A 19,457-nucleotide genomic window follows, 5' to 3' on the forward strand; every position below is an offset into this window, starting at 1 on the left:
CAGCTGATGGTGCTGGTCAAGGAGCACACTTTGAGAACCACTGACTGCTCTAGATACTAGGATAATAAATGAGGACGTAAGCCAAGAAAATAGTTTTGGAGTTGATAAGATCCTGTTGAGAATCTTAATTCTCAAAGGCATAAAATAGACATTTTTGGACAATTTTATTACAAATTTGATTTAAAATAAAACAGTGATAAAACTGCCACCTGGATACCAACCACCCAGTTTTAGCAGATCTCAACATTGTACCTTTTGCTTGATTTTTTGGTTTTGGGTTTTTTTAATTTTTGTTGTGGTTGTTGTTGTTTAAGAAATTAGAGTATCCTGGGTGTTATGCACAAACAATGAATCATGGAACACTGTATCAAAAACTAATGATGTAATGTATGGTGATTAACATAACAATAAAAATTTTTTAAAAATTAGAGTATAGATCAAGATGAAGCCTTTTGTGTATTCTTCCAGAATCCCAATCCTCTCTCTCTTGCCCTAGAGCGAACCATTATCATGAGTTTCATGTGCATCACTTGCATACTTGTTCTTGTAATTTTACTACTTCTACATAGATCTGTGAACAATATACTTACACATTTGTGTGTGTATACTACACTACACAACTGATAACACTTAATCTCAACTTTTGTCTCTAGAAATTATGTTTCTAAACATTATACATTTTGATACAATGTAACTTCTGCTTATTCTGCCTGCTGTGTAAATATGCATAATTTATTAATCCATTTTCTTTTTGGTAGACATTAGATTGTTCATAATATTTTACTATTTCAGAGTGTGGCAATAAATATTCTTACACCTGTCTTTCATGTATACTGTGTGAAAGGAAGTTTCTCTAGGGTGTATGCCCAGTAGAAGAGCTGAGAAGTAGGTTAAAGGCATCGTCAGCCTTACTAGATATTGTTAATTGTTCTCCTAGTGGTTATACCTATTTACTCACCCATCCATAAGGTATGAGAGCCCAATTTCTCTACATTTTCATCAGAATTTGACATTTTCAGACATTTTAATTTTTGCCAATCAGATATGAAATGCCTTCTAGTTTTTAAATTTACAATACCCAGAGTTCTCGGGAGCTTGAGCTAATTTTCATGTTTTTTGACATTTCAGGTTTCTTCTAGGAATTACCTGTGATATCCTTTACCCATTTTCTACCCACTTTCCTTTTTACCTGAATTTTACCTGAATAAATGCTGTTTACTTAACTTTTGGTAATACTTTATATGAGTTTTTTTGCATTTCAAGTACTTTATCTCAGTCCATAGCTAGTCTTTTGGCTTTGCTTTTGGGTAAGAAAATCTTTCCCTACTCTTGGTTCATAAAGATTCTTTATATTTATCTGAAGTTTTAAAGCTTTGCTTTGTACATTTAAGTCTTTAATCTATCTGGAATTTCCTTTTGTGTATGATACGACGTAGAGATCTAATTTTATTTTCTTTTTCATGTAGATAACCAGTTATCCCAGCACTGCCCTTTTGTCATTGATTTATAATGCCACCCCTGATATAACAAGACTTTTCTATGTGCACAAGTCTGTTTCTGGACGCTATATGTTGGTCTGTTTGTCCCCGTGTCAGATCCACATTGTCTTAATTATTATCACTTTATACGAATATTATCTGACAAGACACATCTTACTGTGATTTTTTTCAAAACTGTGGATTATTCTTGGTGATTCATTCTTCAAGATAAATTATGATTGGCTTGTCAGATTTCATGAAAAATTCTGTCTTACAATTTTCGCTGAAATTACATTTTACTTATAGATTACTTGGGAGAGAATTGACTGTCTTTCAGTTCATGAACATGGTATATCTCTTTTATTCAGGTCTTCCACAATGACCTTTCAGTAATGTTTCACATTTTTCCCAAAGGGTATTGGGAACTTTTATTAGATTTATTCCTAGGTATGTTATCTTGCTTTTGTGAATAGTATTATTTTTCTGTTTGGTTATTTCTGGGATACAGAAGCAATACTCCCTCACCCCTGTATGAACTGTTGTTCACTCCTTTTCCAGTAGATGGCAGTAAAATACATTAAGATTTCATTACTTAGAATCTTCTGAGTGATGTCTTGGTTTTTTGTTTTGGGGTTTTTTTCAGTGAAATGAGTGTTGTTTATTTTAAAGGTATTAATTCTGAAGTATTTCTAAATTATTTCCCTTTGTTCCATTTAGGAGGATAAAAAGAAGCGAGATCGGGACCGTGTGGAGAATGAGGCAGAGAAAGACCTCCAGTGCCCGACCCCTGTAAGATTAGACTTGCCTCCTGAGAAGCCTCTCACAAGCTCTTTAGCCAAACAAGAAGGTTGGAATAACTCTGAATTAACGTCCCTGAATGAGGAGGCTGAAATTATTTTAAGGATTGTAGCCAGGGAAAGTGGGTTTTTAGTTTTTAAGTTAAATTTTAAAAGCTGTTTAATTTTTTTTTAATTTTCTTTTTTCTGTTGCTGCATAAGAGCTTGAAAGTAGCTTCAGTTTTGAATTGATATTCTCATACTTCAGTATATTTATAAGAGAAATGGAATTTTTGTATGATATTTAATGATGGGTATGAAGTAACTCATAAAGAAAATAAGCTAAACAATACTCTCTAGAATCTTCCTTTTGAAAACATTTTCCCTTTCTCCTTTGCTTTAGAAGTAGAACAGACACCCCTTCAAGAAGCTTTGAATCAACTGATGAGACAATTACAGAGGTAAATATTTTTTCCAACATTTTTATAACTTGGAAATTGAAATGGGAAATATAGGATCCAAACCACTTCTCTATTTTTGATTATTTAAAGCCACATTTTGTGGCCTAAATCCAAATGTACTTGATTTTAAAGTGGATGATAAATATTTTGCCTGGCAGCAGAAAGTACTTTAAGAAGACTTTTAAATGTTCTCCTTTGGTTTGTTTTAACTGGCAACTTGAAGAGTGTTACATAGTACTCTTAATGGCAAATTTCTCTTTAAAGTAACTTCTGATATTAAAGCTTTAAACCAGGAATAAACAATACAGCTATTTTCATTTTGCTAATAGATGAAAATACCTTCTATATATTTGTTCAGTGCTTATTGTGCTGTGAATATTCAGTAATTATTAAGTCTGGGAGAAGAAACAAAGTAAAGAGGATTTGTGACCCTCTCTTACATGCAAAAATTTGTTCTAAAAATTACAGTATCTAGATTAAACCAATGTTAAGTTCATAAAGGGGAAAAGAGTAACTCCATCTTTATTAAAATACATATTTTTGATACCTGTCTCTACTCAGAATTTGAATTTTCAGCTCAGAGACATTATTTGCAGAGGATTCATGGGTGGAGGGCTTGCATTCTTATGGTGAACTTTCTTCTCACTGTGTTGTCCTTCTGTGTCAACCCAGAACAGATTACAAATCATTTTGTAAGTTAAAGCCTCTTGTGCTCTCTGTATTCAGCACCTGTCCAGCTTTGCAGTTAAGATGAGAAGTTAGTGGCCTCCCTCCCTTTTTGGTGTTACAGGATAATTGAGAAAATTACATCTCAAGCCTTTGCCCTTGAATAAGTCATTCATTACATGTCTCCAAGTATGAACAGGTAAATGGTAGGTGTTCTGACTCTATTAGAATGTATGATTATAAAGTGTTTTGGCTGCCTTTGAAGTTTTATTTTTTGTAACATAAGACCAGGATATAGCTTAATGATGTCAACTTAAAAGAAATCCACTTAACAAGGTCTCTCATTGGGGCGCCTGGGTGGCTCAGTCGGTTAAGCATCTGCCTTCAGCTCAGGTCATGATCTCAGAGTCCTGGGATCGAGCCCCACATCGGTCTCTCCGCTCAGCAGGGAGTCTGCTTCTCCCTCTCCCTCTGCCTCTCCCCTGCTTGTGCCATCTCTCTGTCTGTCTGTCTCTCTCAGATAAATAAAATCTTAAAAAAAAAAAAAGGTCCTCTTAGTCCAAGGATATTGACATTTCTCAGAACGTTTTGGGAATTAGAACCCAGAGCCACATTTTTTGAATGGTCTTTAGTGTATTCATCATCCTTGAGGCTCAGCCCAAATGCTGATGAACGGTATAGTTGATTAGGGTTCTGTTAAAATGACTGATTCTGGGGGGGGAGGGATGGTAGATGATTTGCTCTGAAGAAGTCCTCCAGATATGATCAGTGTTGTTACTCAGAGTAACTACTATGGACACACTGGGTATTTTTGCTTATTTTTTTTTTCTGGTCTCACCACCTAGGCATCCTGTAAGGAAGAACAAATAGCTGAGTTTAGATTCCAGCTCTTCTATCAGATTTATGACCTAGAACAAAAGATTTGACCTCTGAGCCCCAGTTCCCCCATCTCTCTAAGTGAGGCTGCCACCACCTTGATGGCTTTTGTAAGGATTAGATATAAAATACATCAGGCACCTACCATAGGGCCTGCATGTGGTAAATACATTTTAAAAGTTGCTCCTACTACTACATTTTAAATCATTTTTATTGTTACGATAATTTGGAGTAAGAAACTTCGGTTTGCCAAATTTCCAGAGAAAAAATCAATCTAGTGACCTAATCATATGCGATGTTTTTCAACCCTGTCAGTACTGGAATTACCAGTGCCAAATACTGCAGTACCAGTACTCAACCCTGCAAGTACCGGTGCCTGGACGAACCCTCCTTCCCAGGACATTCTGATGTAGTGAGTCTAGGGTGAGCCGCCACCTCCCCACCCGCCACAACTGGAATTTTTTTTAAAGCAGAATTGCACAGCCAGAATTGAGGGCCTACAATAGAAAGCACTGGTTCTTAAGTTTGGCGGTAGTATGAGGACCTTTTTAATGTCAGTTTTTTGAGTACTCTCCTATACACACTAAAGTCGGGTCCACTGATTAAGAAAATCTAGATACTCACGTGAATTCTGTAGCCCACCAAGAATCCAAGCTTACAGTTATAAATCAGGATGGAAGATTGCAGATGTGCATTTATAGTTATTCTTTCTGTCTTTTCCCCTATGGTTGATAAAAGTACATAGTGTTTATCTCCCAAAGGCCAGACATTAGTTAGTTAGTCTTAGATCTTTTATTTTGTTTCATTTTTCCCTGTGTAGGAGGTGCTACCGATTAATTAGGCTGCATATTTTAAAAGATTCTCTGTCTTAAGGGTACGGATTAGTATTAAAACATCTTAACCTTGTTATTATGAGTCTTTAAAATCACTCCTTCAGGGGCACCTGGGAGGCTCAGTCAGTTAAGCATCTGCCTTTGGCTCAGGTCATGATCCCAGGGTCCTGGGATCGAGCTCCACATTGGGCTCCCTGCTCAGTGGGGAGCCTGCTTCTCCCTCTCCCACTCTTCCTGCATGTGCTCGCTCTCCCTCTCTCTCTCTCTGTCAAATAAATAAATAAAATTTTTAAAAAAATAAAATCATTCTTTCAACTTGCAGTGAAGAGCATGTTAGTATACTACAGATTCTTTCTACACTGAAATGTTTCCTGTGACTTCTGCTCCTAGACCAGTAGATTTGTTTGTAGTAGAAATAAAATTGCCTTTTTCATATCTTCACAGAAAAGACCCAAGTGCTTTCTTTTCATTTCCTGTGACTGATTTTATTGCTCCCGGCTACTCCATGATCATTAAGCACCCAATGGATTTTAGTACCATGAAAGAAAAGATTAAGAACAATGATTACCAGTCCATAGAAGAACTGAAGGTAACTATAGTTATTTATGTTGTGATTGGAAAATTGACCTGTAATACAAAGTAACATAATTATTCAGTTGAGAGTTAAACTCTTGGATTCTGTGTATACACAGTCTTGGTAGAAATCTGCATATCTGATAATAGGAAATTTTCTCATTGACCTATTATTTTGTAGAGAATTAAGTTTATTTTAATATCCAAAATTTTTGTATTTTTCTGTCTCAGAAAACATTTTTGAGCACCAATGTCACGTGATAGAAAACTGGACAAACGAATCCATTTGCTGTCTTTTATTATTTAGGGGTGTTTTAGAAAAATTTGAATTTCATATGTTCTACACTCTGTCTCATTTTTCATTTCAGACCAGTACAGATAAAATTGATACTTAAAGTTGCGACGGAGTAGTTTCCTTTTCTATTTCTAGACAGCTAAGGTGTAGCATGTCTCTCCAATAGAGGATAAGTCTTGTCCAGAAATAGTAAAAGTTTAATTACACTTCTATTTGATGAAAGTCAGTTGCTTCCTGAACTCAATTCGGCTATATTTGTTGAGCATATTTTCTTCAAAAGAGAGGAATGAAATTAAAAACTTAAGAGTGAAGAACCCATAAGGCATGAGAGGGTGATGTGTGTGCCCGATGTTACAGTGGAAGTTTTTCCATCTTTAAGTAGTTATGGTATATGTTGATTTCAGCAGTATACTTTTCATTTTGACCTTCAAAGAAAGGAACAATGTGTTTTGTTTTGTTTTAATTTTTCTCTGTATCAAACCACCCAAACTTAACTGGTTTAGATAATACCTATTTTGCCTTTATTTTTTCTGCATGAACGCTATAGTAGTCACCTGATCTATCTAAGTACTAGACCCTAATCAGTTACAGATTATCTTTTTGCCTTTTTTTTTTAAATCCACATGTTGATCAGTTGAGATTTATGAATAAAACCAGCATTTAATTCTATCTTTACTGTTCATTTGAATGCATAGGTAACATTCTACTTACTCTGGAAACCTGAATTACATTCTCTTGTATTCAGAGAAATGGAAACTTTCCCAGTTTCTCACCTGGTGAAAATTAGGCTAGAATGGTTTATTTCAGCATATTTCTGACCTTCTTATTGCTTAATGGAAAAAAATTTCACAGGGTTTTTTTTTTTTCTTTTTGTGAACAGTTTTCCTCTGATCTTTCTCTTATGATGACAGAAGAGAATAGAAATGTGCCCCCCTAAGTGTTTTTGCACAAATGATAATTAAGATTTGTTGTAATTGAAATAAACTAATACTTTCATTTTTGGAGTTTTCTACATTACTGTGTTTCCTTTGGGGAAAAATCAATAGCCTGATGTAATATTAATTAGCTTATTCAGCTCGTTAGGCTGTTGAGGTTTTTTTTTTTTAATTACTTGAAAAGTATACAGAAAGGTCATTTAGCTTTTTGAGTGACCAAGTGCCATTACCCCCAAAGTCCAATAAAGCCTAGCACATGACAGTTAAGATTCATGGAATCTAAAAATTGTCTTAACAGATCAGTGGAATAATCCAGTACTCTCTTGCCAGCTAGAGACCAGTGGTCCCTTGGTATAAGTAATAGTCATCTGATGTCCTCCCTCTCTTGCCTCTGTTTCCCAAAATACATATTTAATAATTCTTAATGGAATGGGAGCTCTTCAGAAAATCTATAGCAAGGGCCCTTAACCTGGGGTCCTCTGGATGGAAGCCAGAGATGAGCCTTTAAGGGGAACTTGCTAAAATGACATTAAAAAGTTTGTGTTCAACTTGGTGTGTGTATATATGCTTGAGGAGTGGATGCATGGCTTTCATCACGTTCTGAAAGATCCAGGACCTAGCAAATTCTTATTGGTTAGAGGCTTGACCAGGGATAAGGATCCACATGTACTTCATCCACTTTAAGTTTAATACCAGACTTCTTGTGACCCCTGAGTCCGTCTTCTCATACGCTTTCAGGTAATACTAAGTCTGCCTATTGTTCCATTTAAGTGTCCTAAGCTGTCATCACTTTTTATTAAATAGTGGGGTTTGAATATTTGTTTTGGATATGGAGGAGGAATTTGTTTAGGGGGAATTTTTTTTTGTTGGATTTTTACCATTTTAACTCAGGTCGTGGCATAATCACTGCCACGTTTATACAGTGTAAAAAATTACTTAACCATGAAACTATGCAGTGGAATTGAGCTCTCCAGCATACATAGGTACTTTGAAATTTAACCTAAAAGTACAGTTTTGATAATTTGGCTACTCTGGTTACATGTTCCAACTCTTTGAGGTTGTATGGTTTATTTCACATTGGCATGATTTTGCAGCATGCTGCAAATTATGTTTAGCTTATGATAGTATCCAAACACTTAAAATTAGTGTAAATATTTTAACATTTTTGCTCAGTTAATTTGAATTTCCTAAAAAATATTGTGATAATTTAGCCCTGTCACAGTTTTCATCAAGATTTGAAATTATTGGGTGCCTGGGTGGCTCAGTTGGTTAAGCGACTGCCTTCGGCTCAGGTCATGATCCTGGAGTCCTGGGATCAAGTCCCACATTGGGCTCCCTGCTCAGCAGGGAGTCTGCTTCTCCCCCTGACCCTCCCCACTCTCATGCTCTATCTCATTCTCTCTCTCAAATAAATAAATAAAATCTTTAAAAAAAAAAAAAAAAGATTTGAAATTATTTAATTCATAAATGGAAACTTAAGATGTTTGTTTTAAAACTAGGAGTAATATTTTAATTACGTGAACTCAGTTAAGGTTATTCTATAGGGCCGCCTGGGTGGCTCAGTCAGTTAAAGGTCCAACTCTTGATTTTGGCTCAGGTCATGATCTTGGGGTCATGAGATCAAGCCAGGCTCTGCACTGCGTGAGGAGCCTGCTTCAGATTTTCTCTCCCTCTCCTCTGTCCATTCCCCTAATCTTTCCCCCCACCCACTCTTGCTTGCTTTCTCTCTCTCTAAAAAAAAAATTTAAATATTATTCTATTAAATAGAAGTATTTTCTTCCAATTCTTTTTGTGTACAGTAAGATTATAGTGAAGAAATCCATTTAAAAATTTCATCTTGGGATCTAAGGGTTTATGTTGCTCATTATAAAAAATGTAAGAATTTGGAAAGGAATGTAGTACAAAATTTAAATTAACTTAGCAGTACTGCTTTTGTTAGTCTTAAAACACACTAAATTGCTTTAATGTTGTTTAGTAAACAGTGAAATAAAAGGATAGGGTTTTTGTTTTATCTTTTTTAATTTTTCGAGGACCTGTATGATTTCATCAAACAGGGACAAGAAGGTGCTTTGTTTTGTTTTAAATGCATTTTTCTCCTTAATATTCTCTCTGCAGGATAACTTCAAACTAATGTGTACTAATGCTATGATTTACAACAAACCCGAGACCATTTATTATAAAGCTGCAAAGAAGCTATTGCACTCAGGGATGAAAATTCTTAGCCAGGTAAAGGAAATTCTTTGTCATAAATAGTAACTGTTATAAAATCTGTATACCTTTGTTTTTTGGTTAGAGTGATAGAGATCCAGTACAGTACTAGTTTTATAGGCGGATTATATTAAAGTAGGAAATATTAAATGAAAAAAGTTTTCATACAAAGAAAATTAAAACACGAAATTCTCATTTGGAATTGATACAAATAAGTACTAATTATTTATTTAGAGGCTGTTGAATTGGTTAGTCACCAGATGGATTTATATTTGCTGTGAAAGAAACATCACCCTGAATTCCAGGATAAGATTGGTGAGATGAATTATGAGGCCTGTTGGGGGGAAAGCTCTCTACTTCCCTTTGAAGGATGGACTCTGATGGTGAAGCACAGGAACTCCTTCCAGGACAAAGAAAATGTTAGTGAGCAGTACCCTGCTCTTTGCCACCTCCCTGCAGGAGCACTCCTCCTGGAAGGGCCAGAACTGGTACCATAGTAATGTGGCTGAGGTGGGAGGGACACTTCATCATCAAGCTTCATGAGACGGCATAAACATGACAGTTTATTCAGAAGAGAGGTTAGTGGCAGAAAAGAACACGTGCTGTCTCAGAACAACCGCTGATGGGATGGGGGGAATTGAGGGGCTCGCTGTGCACCTGCTGGGAGAAAAGGAGAGTTCACAAGATAAGTCGTGTCTTTTGAGGTTTTACTCATGGCTCTGAATAGGATGGGAAATTAACGGAGGTGATCCTGGCAGGAAGTCGGAGTTCTGGTTTTAGCTTGTGGACCTCGGGCAGGACATGAACCATGCTGGGCCTCGGTATTCTCATGTCTGGAGAAGACATGGTTTAAAGTGGTTTAAAGAAGGTTTAAAGTGCAGTCTCCCAAGATAATTGCCAGCGTTAGGGTGCTGACTCTCATTAAGAGCTAAGTAGGCAGGAGACTACGAGAAAGGAGAGCAAGGCAGGAGAGGGATTTTTCGAAGAAGAGACAAGTGGAGGTATAAGACAGGAAGAATGAGAAAGAAATCAGAATGAAGAGCTTGGGCCCAGACTCAGAGGAGTTATAGGAGAGTAGGAATGAGTCATGTGTAGATGCACATGGTTTCCCACTTGTTACAGTGACCATCTGTATTACAGTTTTAAAGAATTGTCTTGGTGTGCAGATGTCTGAGTGTGTGCTTGGCTCTAAGAGATTCTCAGATCCATTTAACTGGGCAAAGAAAAGCATTTGGGTTGATGAGTATTCTTGCATTCCTAATATTCAGACAGACAGCATCAGTTCCTACCCTTTCCTATAGACATAAAAAACTGTAATGTAAACCAGGTACCCATCTTTGGCAAAATCTACAAAGGAAAGGGGACTATAAAATGTTTATCCCACTCTTTGCAGGAAGACTCAGAATCCAGACCCACGCCATATTCCAGGTTTAAAAATCTACAAATTACATTTGAAATAAAAGTGCATCCCGCAAATGTAGTCTTTAGTCACTCCACAATATGTACATTAAATTTTTGGGAGAAAGTTGAATTTGCAGTATCGCAAGTAAATTTATCAACTTTGATTTACCATTATCTTCTTTTTTTTCAAATAATGTAGTTAATATAACATGCAAAAGATTACAGTATCTCTTGAATTTTACTGGGGGTGGGATGGCTGGAAGTACAGAAAATAAACTTTCTTCTCCACCTTCCCTTTTCTCTCTCTGTTGTCTTCCTTTTTTTCAGATCTCTTCCTGTTGAGGAGCCCTACCCATCCTGTGTTATAGCTTCCTGTTGACTGTTCTCTCCACCCTAAATGGGAGGGATCCTTACAACAGTGATTTTTTAAATGTTTAAATTTAGATCTTCTTGAGTTAACTCTTCTGATAGCGGTACTCCCAAGGGAGCCCAGCACACCCTTCCATGAATGGTGTCTTTTTAAAAGATCACTGGTTTTGAATGTTCCGTGTAAAGATTGTAGAGCAGTCATTTATCATTTTTTTCATTGACACACAAATAGTGGCTATTGGTAGACATTTTTATAAAGAATGGAAGTAGTCGAATAACTTTTTTGATCTCCTAGATAAATACTAGAATGCTGCATTATACTACAAACAAAATAGTACAAACTCCTGTTTGTAGCATGGTGGCTTTAGAATCAAGGTTCAAGTCCTGGCTGTGCCCTCGAGACGCTGAGTGACCTTGGCAGGCTGTGCGCCCTTGCTCCGCCTCGGTAGACCTTGGCGGCCAGGCGGCCGTGCCTGATGCGTGTGTAAGCACCCGCATGGCAGAGTCCAGCCCTTTCAGCCGTTTAATGTTGTAAAATTGAGGACTGATAAATAGTATGCTGATTTGGAGACATCTTAATTATTTTTAAAAAAAAAGACTTTCAAGGTAAAATGAAACCCAGCTTTTTCCAATGATTTGTGTTGAAATTTAGAAGATTTCTCTAATTCTTTTCATTTTGTGTGTGTTACGTTTTTAAAAACTTCAAAATGTTTTTAATGTAGGTTCTATTTTATAAAATTCTAGAGTGGAAATAAAAAGATAACTGAGAACTTCATGATCTAAGCCCATTCATTTAACACCATTTATACTTGCAGTGTGCGAGCTTCTGATTTAGGTACTAGAGATAGAGCTGGGTAAGGAATTACCTAAGTGACGTACACAAGGGAAAACACAAATGGCCAATAAAAAGTTCCAGAGATAATCATATTCACTAATATTTTTTACGTATGTATTAAAATAAGACATTTTTTTTAAATTGGCAAATTTTTTTAAATACTACTCAGTTTGATAAGGATTCAGAGAAACTTTCAAACACTGATATATACATTGATAAAACTTCTCTGGAGAGCAGTTTGGCAGTAAATATCAAAAGCCTGATGACCTAGTGTTTCCACTTCTAGGAATTTTTTTTTTTTTTCAATATAGTTAACATACAGTATCACTTTTGGGAATTTATCCTAAGGAGAGATTCTTGAAGAGATTTAGTTATAGTGCCGTTCATGAGACTTTTATTTGTAATAGTGGAAACTTGGAATAATCTAAATGTCTAATAGGGGAATATTAATTAGGCCATGGTACGCAGGATAAAATACTACACACTTACTAAAAACATTTTAAAGAGTATTGAATGATATGGAGGGAAAATGATTGTAATTTATTAATGAAAAAAATTCATGTTACCAAATATTCAGTATAATTCTAATTAGCCAATATGTGTAATGCTTAGAGAAATACTGGCATAATGATAAACAAGGTTTGTATTTTCTCCTCTACCCAAATCTTTGTCTACAATGAAATATATTACTTGGATAATTTTAATAAGACTACCTTAAAATAAAAGTTCAGTAAAAATAGCAGGTCCGCGTTCTGGAGGCTCTCACGGTCTGCATTGCTAATTCAGCAGTGTGATGAGACAGGGCCCCTCATGGGACCCCAGAGCCCTGGCTTCGTCACTGGTTCTATGACCTTAGGTGAGGCATTTAGCATTTCTGGGCTATGTTGTTCTTATTTGAATGACCTCTGGTCCTTTCCAGTTCTCAGTTTCTATTATTCTGCAAAAGTCTTCCCTGGCATTGCCATGCAGCCCTAAGGAGACTGCACTCCATATTTTATCCAGTAACAGTGCTCAGAGTTAAAAAGCAGAAGTCACTAGAAACAAATGTACCTCCAGAAACCTCAAGCCCTTCACCACAAAGAAAATTTCACAGCATATCAATGCAGTGGAAAATTAAGTACGTGTTTCACAAAATAGAAACAAGACTTCTTTGGTAAGAACATTATGCTTTCTGGGAAAGAAACTGTGCTAGCAACCTTTTATTCTCCTGGAAGCATGTTGTTTTCACATAGAGAAAAATGCCAGCGTCCTCAGTGGTTATTCTAGGATACCAGAGTGTAAGGGTACTTCACATGTTCACATCCTCTAGCTTTTGAAATACCTGATAATTCTTAAATTTCAAAAGATAAGCCATTCTGTTAAATACAAAATTTAAACATGCTATTAAACTAAATTCTCCTTTTTAAAGTTAGTACTGCAAAGAATACTTAGTATTTATTCATGCTTTCTCCTCTATGAACGTTTTGATGATGTAGTCAAGTTAAAAAGCATTCTCTTATGTTGGAAATTATCTGAATTGAAGGAATAGACTGTATTGCCCTGGTTCCCAAACATACTCTCTTGGTATAATTACATTTAATTGCTTTTCTTCCCTAGTTAATGACAGAGTAAGTGCAAACTCACATTGTGAGAAAGAAATGCATCACTTTAAAAATTAATGACAAATATGCAATGAGACTATTCTTGAATATTTTTAGGAGAGAATTCAGAGCCTGAAGCAGAGCATAGAATTCATGGCAGACTTGCAAAAAAGTCGAAAGCAGAAAGATAGAACAGACACCTCGCAGAGTGGGGAGGACAGCGGCTGCTGGCCAAGAGAAAGGGAAGACTCTGGAGATACTGAAGCGCAAGCCTTCAAGAGTCCCAATAAAGAAAACAAAAAGTAAAAAAATCTTTGGAATATTTAAGTTAAACTATCTTTTTCAGACCAGTAAGCGGGAAAAATCCTGGTTCAGTGCCTGCCTTGAGAAGAGGTCTACCCGTGGTTGGTTGGTTTTTGGCATGAAAGTCCATTTCGGTGATAATGATCCCCGTCTTCTCCTACAAAGCATTATATGCAATTGTTTAAACATAGTTCAGAAAACAGTTCTGAATGTTTATTCTTATGAAAGTAGTTAAACCAATAAATTATCTTTAGGGACTTATTATTAGTGAAATTTACTGAAGTAGAACTCTGTTTAAGAAAAAAATCTGTATTTTTTACCTCATTCCATAAAGGGGTTGAAACCGTAAATTTACAGGTGAAGCTACTTCCTAAACAGATGGGCTGTTGCTGAGGTGTGTGCGTGTTTTCCACCAGACATCACCTGGTAGGAGCGATAACTCAGTACTGGTCCCCCCCTTCCCGCCCCCGGCAGCCCCGGGCATGGCCGGACGCAGCTGTGGCCACCTGGTCACACCACTGACTCACTAGCAGCCCTGAGGCCCCACATCTCACTGTCAACTCTGAAAGAGGGTTCTAGTGAGTAGGCTGGATTTCTGCTGGTGTAAGGCAAAGAGAGTAAACTTGTGACGTATTTTTATTGTATTTCTAAGATTTGTACAATTCAAATTTTTTTTTTTTTAAGATTTTATTTATTTGACAGCAAGAGAGGGAACACAAGCAGGGGGAGAGGGAGAAGCAGGCCTCCCACTGAGCAGGGAGCCCGATGTGGGGCTCGATCCCAGGACCCTGGGATCATGACCTGAGCCAAAGGCAGATGTGTAACGACTGAGCCACGCAGGCGCCCCCAAATGTATTTCATTTTAAATTTAGAAACTGGACTTTAAAAAGAGAATGATGGGGCGCCTGGGTGGCTCAGTCGGTTAAGCGACTGCCTTCGGCTCAGGTCATGATCCTGGAGTCCCGGGATCGAGTCCCGCATCGGGCTCCCTGCTCGGCGGGGAGTCTCCTTCTCCCTCTGACCCTCCTCCCTCTCATGCTCTCTGTCTCTCATTCTGTCTCAAATAAATAAATAAAATCTTTAAAAAAAAAAAAAAAAAAAAAGAGAATGATGTGTCCTTCCCCCTTCAAAATATGTTTGAAGTAGAGTCCATTTGTGTGACTGTATTGAGAAAAATGCTCAAGACAAATAGCACTGGACACACAAAGGCGAGAGCTAAGCAGGCTGTTGGGCTGGCCTGGCTATGAGCATGCTCCAGGCTCTCCCGGGCCCCCGAGGAACAAAGCTGTACTTGGCGACCGTAAGGCAAGTGCCTCCGGTTGAGTTGTGCTCCTCTTTTTTTTTTTTTTTTTTTTTTTCTTTTTATCTTTTTTTTTTTTTTACTTAGTATTAATGTATGTTTTCAGGAAAGACAAAGATATGCTTGAAGATAAATGTAAGAGCAATAGTTTAGAAAGAGAGCAGGAGCAGATTGACCGCATCGTTAAGGAATCCGGAGGAAAGCTGACCAGGCGGCTTGTTAATAGCCAGGTGACGGGGCTTTTTCATTCTTTTCACTACCTACTGTCTGGTTGTCTGGGGCTTGCAGTTTTCAAATTGCTTGTGCACTTTTAACCCATACCATACCTGCCAAAGAGCTGTTCAGTACAACACCCAGAGAAGAAAATTATAATAATTTGTAAAGTACATAATGAATCTTTTCCTCTGTTACTGGATTTTAGTGATGTTAATGTGTTCTAAACTTGGAAAATGAACATTTATACTCTGGTCTCTTGAAATCATTGTTTAGCACATTGGTTTTAAAACCAAATGGATTAATACGTGACTTTCGACAGGTCACTCCCCTCCCCTGGTCTCCAGTATCTTCCTTTTTTAATAGGGAGGGCAGAGCGGAGGGGCCCAAAGGCCCCGCACAGCTCTTTACCAGCCTGAGGTTTCCCTAACCTTCATTTCTGCAGCCCATTAGCCGCTGTGTGTATGGAGCGAGGTGGGAAAGTCAGTATCCAAGTGTAACACTAGTAACTCATAATATTGGTTTGGCTAAATTTAAGGCTTTCTAGTGTGAGAGAGAGATATATATATGTACACGTACTTGCATATGAATGTGGTAAATATAAAACAGTGTACCACATTTGAATACTTTGGGTCATTGCAGTGTGAATTTGAAAGGAGAAAACCAGATGGAACAACAACATTGGGGCTTCTCCATCCTGTGGATCCCATTGTAGGAGGTAAGTTCACAGATCAGAATGTGCATGAACTTGCTGTTTGGCAACAAGCAGTAGCCTGGGTGACATTTTAAAACAGCAAGCCTGATACTGAGCAATCCGACTGTATCGTCATCCCCAAAGAACTTGGCTAGACATTGTGTATTTTGTGCTAATAGCTAGCCCGGCTTTACCTCATCTTAAAGCAGGTACTGTAGAGATCCACTGTTCTTTAAAATACAAAGTCCTTGGAATACCAGACCCACCATTAAAGCCAAAAAATGACGTAATTTCTAGCTCTGGCTCTAAGAGACTATGTGTGTATGCTCAGTTATTTCAGGAGGTATCTCAAAACCCTCTTATTATAACATAATAAATTTGGCTTTTTAAATTTCAGTGACTAGAGCAAATATATATGCCCTGTAGTACCTTAGTAGTCATGGAATAACATGCATAACGACACCCTGTCTTCCACTGTGGCTGGTAGAAAGTTGGTAAAGGTTGGGAAGCATGACTTTAGAAACCCCGGTCATATTTTTATTTTCTCAGATGGTATTTTAAGGGCGATAGTATAGGGATTCCAGTTTGAAATTTGATGTAAGAAAAAGAACTTTTTGTCATTCATCTGAGGGGGAGGGAGTCATGTGTCAGGATAAGCAAAGGTGAGAATGTTATTTTGTAAATACCCATTTTCCTGCTGCCGTTACAAGAGCAAGCATTGGGCATACAGAAACGAATGATGACACTTCAGGGAGCAGTCTCCAGGACTTACCGTTTTGCTGCGGGCAAGGCCTGGGAGCTGGAAGTGGAGCGCAGTGTGTCGTAGGGGACAACGGGAGGCACGCGTCCCTTCCCGTCTTGTCTGTGGGGTGGGGCGTGGAGGCACGAACGCCAGTCACTGCGTGAAGAGCTGCCGCTCGTCTGCCTGGAAGAGGGCAGCTGTGACAGGACACAACAGAAGGGGCCCATCTAGTGTCTGGGGGCCAGAGAAGGCTTCCTTATTCCTTAGCAAGGTGATGCTTAGGTTGGTCCCAAAAAAGTGAGTGAGGGTGAGGGGCTGGGGGTAAGAGACATCGAAGCAGCCGGGAAGAGCCGGATGCATTTGAGGGCTAACCGGGGAGCCTCTCAGTGTCTTCGCGCATCGCACTCTGCTCTCGAAACGCCGGCGGAGTTCCTTCACTTAGAAGAAGAGGAACTGGTGTCGGGGGGGGGGGGGGGGCGTAGAAAACCTCACTTTTTGCTTTTATGCGAACTTTGCATAGTAGAAGTTTATATGGTCTTGGATCAAAGGAAGTGCCGCCAGACTGAGAACATGGCGCTTTCTAGTATAGCTATTGTGGAAATTTGGTGGGAAGGGGATGCAACTAATGATTTAGGGGACACCTTAAGATCTGCCCCTTTTTGTGTGTCCAGCGGTCTGTCTGCCCTTGCTCTGCTGCCTTGCATTTCCGGCTGCTAGAGGCAGGGTCAGCGTGGCCCAGGCCCAGCTGGCTCCGCACATGGCAGCAGCCCCCAAGGAGCCAGCATCCTGGTCTAAGGTGCAGGCTTTGCCCCCTGTTCCTTCTCAGCTCCTTCTTCCTGCCAAATTCCAGACTGCTTGCTGAAAGGGAGAGAAGACCCAATTTAGGTGTGCCACCTTCCTCACTAGTGCTTTCAGTTTATCACTGTGGTCACCTGTGGCCGCAGCCTCTGTTCCAGGGTGGAATAGCATGCCTCGTAGATACCAGTCTTTCCTGAATAGATTATGAGTTCTTGTCTTTAATCAGGTGTTTTTCCTTAGTCTTTTGCTAACCTTTTCTACTGGTTTACTCCTATCAAAATAAAGTTTCAACCTTTAAATCCTTAAATTTTTTTAAGTGAAATGCAACGTGATTATAAAGAATTACAAGAAGCAGTAGAGCATAATGAAAAGGACCAGGTTCAGGTCTTGGCTACAGTCCTCCCTTGCTGAGATTTTCGTGGGTGAAAGATGGGTGTACGAAGGGCCACCCAGACTCCTGGACAGAGTCATATAGACCGCATGAAGCAGTGTGCGTGCAGACGGCCCACAGAGCGCCCCCCGGGCTCCTTATCACGTGCACCTCCCACACCAGGCCTGCTCTTGTTTCAGAACCAGGCTACTGCCCTGTGAGACTGGGAATGACAACTGGAAGGCTTCAGTCTGGAGTAAATACTTTGCAGGGGTTCAAGGAAGACAAAAGGAACAAAGTCACTCCAGGTAAGGCTTCATGTTTCTCTCCTCGCTCAAGCATTTGGCGGGGAGAAAAGCATAATTACCATTTCTTTAACTCTGTTGGTGCTAGTTTTGCAACATGAATCAGCTGTTTTATTAACTTCGGAAGAAACTGAAAAATCAGCTATTAGTATTCAAAATGAATTTTGTGCTTTCTTTCCTCTGTCTCTCCTTTGTGGGGAAAAAGTCACTTGAGTTGTGACTTCCCAAGGATCCGTGAGGGAAAATAGCTACCTTGGATTTGTTATGCCAGTCAGTGAGGTAATAAAATTAGAAGGGAATGATCTTTAATAAAACAGAAATTAGATTGACACGCAAGTGAAAGAACAGTACTGTAGTATTTGATTTCTGTCCACAGTGTTATACTTGAACTACGGACCCTACAGTTCTTATGCTCCGCATTATGACTCCACATTTGCAAATATCAGCAAGGACGATTCGGATCTGATCTATTCAGCCTATGGGGAAGACTCTGATCTTCCCAGTGATTTCAGGTGAGTGACCAATTCTTCAGTATCCAGAATGCCACGTTCTTCTGAAACACTGATAGACCCGTGTATATCCAAGGGGTGTGGTCCGAACTGGAGGTGTAACCTGGAGACTCTTAGTCCACATGTAAGTCCTGAGGTGAATAAGGTCACCTTAGGGAGGAAGTGAAGGGCAGGAGCAAGTCCAGGACTGAGCCCTGGAGCCTCCGTCATTGAGAGAGTCTTACTTCTCTTGGAAGGTTTCCCCAGGAGCATTTCATGTCTCTGAGTTCTTGATATTGTTTAGTTTGCTCAAGATGATAAAGGTAAATATATAAATAGGGTGTTGTACCTAGATGGAAAATTTTACACCGTGGCGTGTAAATTAAGGCGTGTCTGACAGAAATAGTTGGCTGGGATAGGAAGATTCAGCTGACGGAGGTGATTTATATGGAAGTGACTTTCCCAACACACTCTCTTTCAGCATCCATGAGTTTTTGGCCACGTGCCAGGATTATCCCTATGTGATGGCAGACAGTTTACTGGATGTTTTAACAAAAGGAGGTCATTCTAGAACCCTGCAAGAGTTGGAGATGGTAAGAAGGCTGCTAAAGAAATGGGTAATTTATTATTGGCTCTTAGCATTAGTCACTCGGTGTTATGAAACCATGGGAGTCACCAGGGTGACAGCTGAGCTGCATTCCCCTGAAAAGCCAGGCCAGCCTGGGTGGGGACCGTGGGTGGAGGACAATGAACGGAAATGGGTAAGTCAGCTACCAGGGTCTGTGAGGGCCAGGAGACTGTCATTATCTCCCAATCTTGGGAATGTAGGAATCAGAATGGGGTTGACGACTCAGAAGTCAGCTGGTGCTGTGTACCCTAACAAAAAAGGAAGTCTCGCTCACTGGCTTGGAACGGAATTGACTAAAATGATAGAGAATGTTCTTTTCTTTATTACTCA

The 19,457-nt window shown here is 38.9% G+C and overlaps 1 protein-coding gene across 4 annotated transcripts in view; it reads left to right on the forward strand.

Moving 5' to 3' along the window:
• The window catches only part of BRD7 (bromodomain containing 7), a 34,496-nt gene that overhangs the window by 9,746 nt on the left and 5,293 nt on the right, over nucleotides 1–19,457 (forward strand). For all 4 annotated transcript variants that reach the window (XR_004682896.1, XM_035025238.1, XM_035025239.1 and 1 more), the window contains exons 3-12: nucleotides 2,196–2,325; nucleotides 2,658–2,715; nucleotides 5,535–5,679; nucleotides 9,009–9,119; nucleotides 13,404–13,588; nucleotides 14,996–15,119; nucleotides 15,745–15,820; nucleotides 17,907–18,014; nucleotides 18,388–18,523; nucleotides 18,981–19,092. Coding sequence is in view for 3 of the 4 variants with exons in the window: in XM_035025238.1 (XP_034881129.1) it covers nucleotides 2,196–2,325; nucleotides 2,658–2,715; nucleotides 5,535–5,679; nucleotides 9,009–9,119; nucleotides 13,404–13,588; nucleotides 14,996–15,119; nucleotides 15,745–15,820; nucleotides 17,907–18,014; nucleotides 18,388–18,523; nucleotides 18,981–19,092 (1,185 nt within the window). In the remaining variant the exon portion in view is untranslated. The remainder of the gene's footprint in view (nucleotides 1–2,195; nucleotides 2,326–2,657; nucleotides 2,716–5,534; nucleotides 5,680–9,008; nucleotides 9,120–13,403; nucleotides 13,589–14,995; nucleotides 15,120–15,744; nucleotides 15,821–17,906; nucleotides 18,015–18,387; nucleotides 18,524–18,980; nucleotides 19,093–19,457) is intronic.

Source organism: Mirounga leonina, unplaced genomic scaffold (genome assembly GCF_011800145.1).
Source record: "Mirounga leonina isolate KUSES-001 unplaced genomic scaffold, KU_Mleo_1.0 Mir_180, whole genome shotgun sequence".
NCBI lineage: Eukaryota > Metazoa > Chordata > Mammalia > Carnivora > Phocidae > Mirounga > Mirounga leonina.